Source organism: Sebastes umbrosus, chromosome 14 (assembly GCF_015220745.1).
Source record: "Sebastes umbrosus isolate fSebUmb1 chromosome 14, fSebUmb1.pri, whole genome shotgun sequence".
Taxonomy (NCBI): Eukaryota; Metazoa; Chordata; class Actinopteri; order Perciformes; family Sebastidae; genus Sebastes; species Sebastes umbrosus.
In genome coordinates, this window is record NC_051282.1 from 2,893,617 (window position 1) to 2,903,215 (window position 9,599).

The 9,599-nt window shown below is 48.0% G+C and overlaps 1 protein-coding gene across 1 annotated transcript; it reads left to right on the forward strand.

Moving 5' to 3' along the window:
* Window positions 1–2,716: 2,716 nt before the first annotated feature.
* LOC119501243 lies at window positions 2,717–6,468 on the forward strand. Its single transcript, XM_037791484.1, has 2 exons — window positions 2,717–4,114; window positions 4,153–6,468. The coding sequence occupies exons 1-2, from the start codon at window positions 2,717–2,719 to the stop codon at window positions 6,091–6,093; spliced, it is 3,339 nt and encodes a 1,112-aa protein (XP_037647412.1). The 3' UTR covers window positions 6,094–6,468.
* The last annotated feature ends 3,131 nt before the right edge of the window (window positions 6,469–9,599 follow it).

The window sequence follows — 9,599 nt, forward strand, 5'->3', positions numbered from 1 at the left end:
TCCTTCCATTTTCTTGTTCTCTCTGTACCCTGGCTTTTATTTTGTTGAGGCCCTGATCAGGGCTTTCCACAAGGATATGGAGTAACCAGCCAGGGGGAAACAGTAGCCAGCCAGTGGGAAACAGTAACCAGCTAGTGGGAAACAGTAGCCAGCCAGTGGGAAACAATAACCAGCCAGGGGGAAACAGTAGCCAGCCAGTGGGAAACAGTAGCCAGCCAGGGGGAAACAGTAGCCAGCTAGTGGGAAACAGTAGCCAGCCAGTGGGAAACAGTAACCAGCCAGGGGGAAACAGTAACCAGCCAGGGGGAAACAGTAGCCAGCCAGGGGAAAACAGTAGCCAGCCAGTGGGAAACAGTTACCAGCCAGGGGGAAACAGTAGCCAGCCAGTGGGAAACAGTTACCAGCCAGGGGGAAACAGTAGCCAGCCAGTGGGAAACAGTAGCCAGCCAGTGGGAAACAGTTACCAGCCAGGGGGAAACAGTAGCCAGCCAGTGGGAAACAGTAGCCTGCCAGTGGGAAACAGTTACCAGCCAGGGGGAAACAGTAGCCTGCCAGTGGGAAACAGTAGCCAGCCAGTGGGAAAAAGTAGCCAGCCAGTGGGAAACAGTTACCAGCCAGGGGGAAACAGTCGCCAGCCAGGGGGAAACAGTTACCAGCCAGTGGGAAACAGTAGCCAGCCAGTGGGAAACAGTTACCAGCCAGGGGGAAACAGTAGCCAGCCAGTGGGAAACAGTAGTCAGCTGTGGCATGAGGCCCCCCCGGATAATTTTTTTTATAAAAGCCAAAACTTGGTGACCTCTGGTACATTGTAATGCTACTATTCCATCATATACACTGATCTTAATTATTATGTATTTTAATGAGTTTGCCTGCCTGATTGTAAACATGTAACTAGTGAATTATTGTAAAGGAGAATCAGGCTTCTAGTGTTTTAGCCCACACAGTCTGTAATAGTTATTAATATTTAAAACCACGTCTATTCCTGACAGATCAGAACATTTCTAATTTAGAGTCATAGACCTTATTTATTATTTATTTATTGACACCTTCACTGTGGTTTATCAAGACATGCCACAATGATGGTTAATGTCTAAATGCTCTCTTATTCAATGGAAAGAAACACTGTTACTTTAATGGTCCCAGGTCTTATTTAGCCTGTGTATTGATTTCAAATTAAACTATTGATAAAATAAACCTATGGCTAAAAGAACTTCACAACTTCAAAAGTTTTCATTTTGTTTCAACGCTTCTTCGTCGACATTAGTTTGGATGATGGGGAAGTTAGTTTGTTGTCAAGACTGTTCACAGAAAAAGTCTCTGGACAACCACGAGATGCAACTTCATCAGAGATGTGTCCCTTAAAGTGTGCAAAGCCTGACATAAGGAAGATGTTCAGTATTTGAACCTTGGTATCAGTGTCATCAATACAGCCTAGTGTTGTTTATCTGGATCAACACAGACCACTAAAGTCTTTATGGATCCTGAAACTGTGAAGCGAAGAGAGATGACGTTTAATCACCACTAGACTTCCTAGAAAGAACATGACATGTTGTTATTCATGTTTAATGTCATGACTTTGTTGTCTCCAACAGACACATTGAGTCTCTAAAGTAGCAGAATCAGCCTTAAACGAGCATCAAGTAGAACTAGTCAACGTTTAACACCTAAACTCCCACAAACAACACGGTTTGGTTCTTCTCTGTTTGAACCTGAATATCATCAACATGAACAACAGTTCTATTTCGTTCTTCCTGACTGCCAGAGGCAGTGTTTAACACTGGATGTTATCCATCTCGCGCACGCGCAGGTCGAGTATTTAATATCAACAAAGTCACATGTGACCTGGGATGACGTAGTTTATATAAGCCCACGTCATCATCAGAGATGTCCCTTGAATCTTCTCGCGGCAGGTAATCCGCGAATGCAGGTTGATTAAAAGAGATAAGCCGTTGACTTTTCGCTGGAAGCCCTGCAACCGCATGGTTGGAGCTACGGTTTCGTCCTCCAAGGGCTGCGATTAGTTAATCACGGCTACACTCTAACACTTTAGACGCTGTAACACCGGTGTTTTCGCCGGTTCAATTCAGCGAGGCTAACGACAGGTGAGCTAGCATAACAAGGTGAGTATATCCTCCCGTCGTTAGAGTTTAAGTTACGTTTGTTGATAGGAGTCTGTTTTCGGTCTCCTTTATTGTTTATTGCCGCCGAGCTAAGTGTTTGCGCTACAGTATCGGCGAGCCTCCGTCGGACAACGAGCCCCGTTGGGCTGTTGTCGGCTAATTCATTTCCTTTTACAGTGTGTATTGCTCAGCAGCGAGTGATTTCGCTCGTTAAAGCAGACATCTCCTTTGTTGATAGATAGAGCGACCGCTCCCCAGTAAGTGATTTCGCTTGTGGGTTAACTTATTTTGTGGCTGCTGTTGAAGGGGAAGTTATTATCTCCCCTGTCTTTTGTATAATAACAGTGCTAGTTCAAAGCTAGTGTCTAGTTACTGAGACAGTTTGCTGTTAAGCAAATTGATGTAATTTTTTTTCTCTCTGTTACTAGAGAGTGCTTTCACTCCAGTGTAACCAATGATTTGCATAACGAAGTAAACACATTATATAAGTAAGATAAATACATTATTTAATTAAATATAAGAGTATAAAATTAATACTAAGAATTATTATAAATATCAGCAGCACCATGTTAGGTGAGCATGTTTGCCGTGCCTGCATGGCTCCACTGCTAGCTACTGATGGCCATGATGAATGCCCCACATGCCTCGGTGTTGTACACCTGAGGGAGGGGCTGTCCGACAGTCAGTGCATGAATTGTAGTTTTATGCCACGGGAGCTGAAGATAGCTCGATTAGCTGAGCTAGAAGAGCAGCTCGAGTGCCAGTTGCCCCTATTGGGTGTACCTTCAAATGCACGGAGTGGGCGGAGACGCGCCCCACCTAAGGGGGCCCCACCTACAAAAAAGGCACGGAAAGTGGACTGTTTGGCAACTAAGGTCGACACGCTAACATCAGAGTTTGCTGAGATTAAAGTGCTGCTCCTTAACCTTCAGCCAGGCAGGGTGAACGCAACCCAGAATGACAGCCCGCAGGCTATGACACCTACCCCACCGGGATGGGATGAGGATGCCCTGTCTACGAGGGCTTCCTGTAGCCAGTTCTGTGAGGACCGGCCTGGACAGGGAGAGCTAGTAGCCTCCTCCCACGCTTCTGACACCTGTTCCCAGCAGTCAGGAAGTGGGTCCAGGGCAGGCTCAGAGTCTGCTCCAGCGACAGTTAAGCCAGTGGTCCGTATGGCTCTGGCACGCTTAGGCTTGGATGAGGCCCCGACTGCGGGCACCTCATCCAGTGCATTTTTTAGGTGGGCCCCGCCCCTGGCGGGTTTCTCTGTTCCACCCTCCCAGCCATACATTGAGGAGCTCCACAAATGCTGGCCAGACCCGAAATCGCTTTCCCACCACACCACTGACGGCAGGGCCTTAGCTTCAATGCAGAACGCTGACACTTACGGACTGGGTAAGATGCCAGCAGTGGAGCCATCTATTGCCGCCCTTATTGTGTCTCCCAATGAGGTCTTGAGGCCTGATGCTCGCTGTCCCAGGCCCCAGTGTCGCATCACAGACGACTTTCTAGTCAAGGCTTATGAAACAGCGGCACGCATGGGCCGTCTTGGAAACTCTCTTTCCCACCTGATACTATCCTTGTCCCAGTCCCTGCAAGCTGCTGGCGTGGATGCTTCCGTCCAGAGCCTCAGTGATGCATCCCTGCAGGCGTTCGGTCTTATCACAAGGGAGCTTGGCAGACTAATGTCGACCCTTACGCTGACTCGTCGGCAGGTATGGCTGGCCCAATCTCCGCTTTCGGAGCCGGGCCGGAGAGCCCTCCGCACTCTCCCCGTGGTTCCGGGGGAGCTGTTTGGCCCAGCAGCACAGCAGGCCTTGGAGCGGGGAATCCAGGCGAACCAGACTCGGCAGCAGTTTGCTAGCTTCCGGGAACCTACGCCTTTATTGCGACAGCGGCCCCCACAGGGTGGTGGTACCAGTCGCCCTCGGCTTCCAGCTCGTCCTGATACGTACCCGAGGACCTCGCAGGCTCCGGCACGGCCGGTGCCTCAAGTGAGAAGGGGTCGGGGGTCAGGGTATCGCCCCCTCAGGTACCCATAAGGGCCAGAGGGGAAGATCCTGATGCCCCGGGGCCGGCAGTCGGACGCTTCTCCCAGCAGCAACTCAGCTGCTGGGAAAGCAGCACTTCAGACCCTTGGGTGGTGGCTACGCTTTCCCAAGGGTACAATCTCCAATTCCGACGCCGGCCCCCAGTTTTCAGTGGGATCAGACTGACCACGGTCAGAGATCCCACAAAGTCCCAGGCACTCAGACAAGAAATATCCACCCTCCTGGGGAAGGGTGCCATCGAAGAGCTGGGGCAAGAGACACAGCAAGGTGGGTTTTACTCAGTTTATTTTCTGATTCCAAAGAGAGAGGGTGGGTTTCGCCCTATACTGGACTTACGAGGGCTGAACACATTTCTGAAGGTGTTGCCCTTCCACATGCTGAGTACAGCAGATGTGCTCCAAAACGTGACACGGCACAGTTGGTTCACATCCATCGATTTGAAGGACGCATACTTTCCCGTCCCAATAGCACTACCTCACAGGCAGTACCTGCGCTTCGCATTCGAAGGCAAGGCCTTCCAATTCAAGGTGCTCCCATTTGGTCTTTCCCTTGCCCCACGGGTCTTCACAAGGTGCATGAGGGCGGCACTCGCCCCGATGCAGGCAAGGGGTATGCTTATCCTCCCATACCTGGACGATTGGCTAATTTGTGCTCTGACCAGGGAACAGGCAGAGCGGGACACTGCGTCCCTTCTGCATCACGTGACGAGGTTGGGCCTTACCGTCAACCATGCCAAGAGTTGTCTCATACCCAGCCAAAGGGTAGTGTTCATTGGTTTAACTCTGGACTCCCGCCATATGCTGGCCTTCCCAACACCAAGACGAGTAAACGCCATACTCCAGCTCCTCCTCCGGTTCCGGAAGAACAGGAGGTTGAGGTACAGCCTGTTTCTCAGGCTGTTAGGTATGTTGACGTCAGTAACATCAGTAGTGCCACTGGGCCTCCTGTACTTACGGCCATTCCAAATTTGGATCAATTGTCTCCAATTAGATCCAAAGTCCCACAGATCCAAGAGAGTCAGGGTGTCCAGCCGATGCCTCCTTGCATTGCGGCCATGGAGAGCTGGGGCATATCTGGCCAGGGGCATCTCATTGGGTTCGATTCCCTCATGTCGCGAGGTGGTGGTGACCGATGCTTCGCCCTCCGGCTGGGGGGCAGTATGGCAGCACAGAGTGATAAGGGGGTTCTGGACAGCACAGGAAGCGGCGGAGCACATAAATGTGCTCGAGCTCCGTGCTATATATTTGGCACTTCGCAAATTCCTACCACATTTGAGAGGCAGGCATGTTGTTGTACGGTCCGACAACAAGTCAGTTGTCTACCATGTAAACCGGCAAGGGGGCACCAGATCAACCCGGTTGCTACAGGTGGCACGGAGACTTCTGGTATGGGCTTTCCCTTGTTTTTCCAGCCTCAGGGCCATGTATCTGCCAGGGCCACAGAATGTGGTGGCAGACTTTCTCTCCTGCCAGAAACCCCCCGCGGGCGAGTGGAGGCTCCACCCAGAGGTGGTAGAGGAGATATGGCGCAAATATGGCGCAGCAGAGGTGGACCTGTTTGCCTCAGAAGCCTCAACGCACTGCCCTCTTTGGTTCTCCCTGACGGAGACAGCAAGCCCGTTGGGACAGGATGCCCTGGCACACCCATGGCCAGATTGCCTCCTCTATGCCTTCCCACCATTCCCACTGATAGCAGTAACGCTACACAGAATACAGCACGGCAACAACAGACTCCTGTTGGTCGCCCCAAACTGGCCGGGGAGACCCTGGTTTCCGGGGATGCACAGGCTTCTGGACGGAGTTCCATGGTGCCTGCCCAAGAGGCAAGACTTGCTCTCACAGCTGGGGGGCCGCATCTGGCATCCGAACCCGGATCGCCTACAGCTCTGGGTATGGCCCCTGAGGAGCCGGACCCACTCCTAAGGGTATGTGACCAGGCGGTAATTCAAACCATTTCTGACTCAAGAGCACCCTCCACCAGGGCACTGTATGCCAACAGGTGGAAAATATTCTCAGAGTGGTGTAAAGTTCATGAGGAGATACCTCAGAGTGCCTCTGTGCCAATAATACTGAGATTTTTGCAGTCTTTGCTGGAGAAGAAACTCTCTCCTTCTACCTTGAAGGTCTATGTAGCTGCTATTTCAGCCGGGCATGTCAGAGTGGATAACCAGACCGTGGGGTCTCACACTCTGGTGACCCGATTTCTTAAAGGAGCCCAGCGGCGGAACCCCCCGCAGGCTGTCAAGGTTCCCTTGTGGGAACTGCCTCTGGTGCTAGAAGCCCTTTGTCTCCCCCCTTTCGAGCCTCTGGATCAGTCGGGGCTGGAGTGGTCTTCAGTAAAGGTTGCTTTCCTTTTGGCGATGGCATCAGCAAAACGTGTGAGTGAACTTCACGCCTTGTCAGTGAGTGAAACGTGTATTCGCTGGAACTCGGATGGCACAGGGGTAGCACTTTGGCCTAACCCATCATTTTTCCCGAAGAGGTTGGCTCCGGCCCACTCTAATCAGGTCATTGAGCTGGCAGCTTATGACCCTTCATGCCTACAGGGTGAAGATGCTAAGTCAGCAGAACTGCTCTACCCAGTGAGGGCCTTAAGGCATTATATACAGGTGACTACGAGCTTTCGCCGCTCTGATAGTCTGTTTGTCTGCTATGGGGGCCATAGGAAAGGGCACACCCTGTCCAAGCAGAGGCTTTCCAGGTGGATTGTTCAGGCCATTGAGGAAGCATACAGGTCAAAAGGACTGCCTTTACCTCTTAATATCAGAGGCCACTCCACCAGGAGTGTCTCCACTTCCTGGGCAGCACTACGGGGGATCCCCCTAAGTGATATCTGCGCTGCGGCCAGCTGGGCTACTCCATGCACCTTTGCCCGTTTTTACAGGGTCAATGTTGCTGCTCCCCATGCAGTAGCATCGGTGGTCTTTCAGGAATCCACAGGCCGTTCCCGGTGAGGTGGGTTTTCCTCGTGACTACGTTGGTAGTCGTCATCCAGTGTTAAACACTGCCTCTGGCAGTCAGGAAGAACGAAATAGAACGAGAGTTACGTATGTAACTACGGTTCTATGAGTTCTGGATGACTGCCAGAGTTGGCTGTCACTCGGAATCTTGGCGAGAAGCTTCTGGAGGGACATCTCTGATGATGACGTGGGCTTATATAAACTACGTCATCCCAGGTCACATGTGACTTTGTTGATATTAAATACTCGACCTGCGCGTGCGCGAGATGGATAACATCCAGTGTTAAACACTGCCTCTGGCAGTCATCCAGAACTCATAGAACCGTAGTTACATACGTAACTCTCGTTTCTACACATGATCACACCGTTGATGTGCATGTGCTGTTTATCTGCTATTCATGGGATTCAACGGTGAGGATTAAAGAGTTATACCTGAGGGGAAATATAAATATCTAAACATTTCATTAATATTTTCATTTAGTCGTTTTGAATTTATTTTTATTTTTTTTTTGCATCATTTTGTAGTAGTTTTGCATTTATTTTTTGTTATTTTGCATCTATTTTTAGTCTTTATGCATTTTTTGTAGTCATTTTGCATCATTTTGTAGTGGTTTTGGTATTCATTGAAAGTTGAATAAGATAAAAAATAAGTTTATAACAGTGAGGATAAAAGAGTTATATCTGAGGTCAAATAAAAATATCTAAACATTTCATTAATATTTTAATTAAGTCGTTTTGAATTTATTTTTAGTCGTTTTGCATCTTTTTGAAGTCATTTTGAATCTATACTTAGTAATTTTGCTTATATTTTAAGTCGTTTTGCTACTTTTTGTTGTCGTTCTGCATCTATTTTTTTAGTATTTTTGCATCTAATTTGAGTGATTTTGTATCTCTGTGATGGTTTTGCAATTTTTTTTAGATGTTTTGAATCTATTTTTATTATTTTTGCATCTTGTACTCGTTTTGCACCTCCTTCTGGTGTTTTTTTGTTGCTATTTCTGCTTTTTAAATCGTTTCTAAAAACCAAACTAGACACTGTGAATCACTTTCTAACTTTGTTTGAAACATCAATATGTGACTATAGTGTTTTGTATTATGTGTAAATATACCTTGTTATGTATTTTTTATGAAGTGAATGTATTGTGTGACTGAAAGAGCTGTTTCCCTCCAACCAGAATAAAGTCCAGCAGGTAACCAGACAGCAGCTGTTCTTTGTGTCCTTCACACTTCAAACTCAACTCAACACAGATTGTGTAGTCAGAGTTCATGTGAGGCAGATTTCAGATGAGAATTAAAATAAAAAATGGGCTATATTCCCTAAAACCTCCCAGCTGTAACCTGCAGACAGGTGAGCATTTCTAAACAAGAACTCTTGACTTCCAGTAAAGAGCTCCCTCTGCTGGTCTGTAGCAGTAATGCAGGAGTATTCATGTTGGCTACACTGGTCGGCCTACAGGCCTACAGTATATTAGTACCTCAGTAGATATACTACAGAAACTCACAGGGGGAAGTACTTTTACTTTAAAGTCCGTGGGGACTTGGGGGACCGGAGGGTGGTCGGTTCAAGTCCAGCGTGGACCAGGAATGGAGAGAGGACTGGTAGCTGGAGAGATGTCAGGTGTTTACATTTTAGATTTAGTTCAAACTTTATGTATATACAAAATAGCTTCACAACAACTTCTCATATAAATAAGCATTTATTTACAATATGAACTTTACATGTAAGGCAGTGCATTGAAACAATCTCCATCAGAGGACATGAGATGATTGATAACAGCTGATTGGAGAACAGAGAGATCAATGACTGAACCAACTTACAGCTAAATGTTAATGAGAAACTCTTCATACAGTGATGATGACTGAGACAAATATGACGCTTTACAGGTTTTACAATGGAGGATCTTGAATGGAGTCCCATCAACCAGACGGTGACTGTTTAGATGTTTGATCTCAGCACAACTTCTGAGGTGATGTTAATGGTCATTTTCCCAAAACCGTCACAATTGATGTTGTTTGACATCCAACATCTGGGACGGTGGAAGCATTCTGTACTCTGACGTTAGTTATTTCTGCTGGAATCATTTCAATTCAAACCCATTGTAACATGAACATCATTTCAAATAGAATCATTTCATATATTTTCTGACACTTCAGACAGATGTTGGAGGGAGAGAGTCTTGAGTCTCTTGTGTTCTGACTACTTTATGCTCTGAGGACTCATTCAAAGGGGGTCCTCCAGACAGACTCCTGTTAGTCCTGATGGGTTGTTTCTCTGAGGAGCTCTATAAGACTGCACAGATGTTTCATTTCTTATCAGTAGATTTAGTAAAATAATGTCTGAAGGCAAAGCAGAGTCCAGCACAGAGAGCTGCTGCTGCTGTCAGTCCCAGTCCAACGTAGAGGCTGATCCTTCCCTGGCTCTCTGGTTGTGGACTCACTGTTGGTCTCTGAGGTCTGGGCTCATCAGGA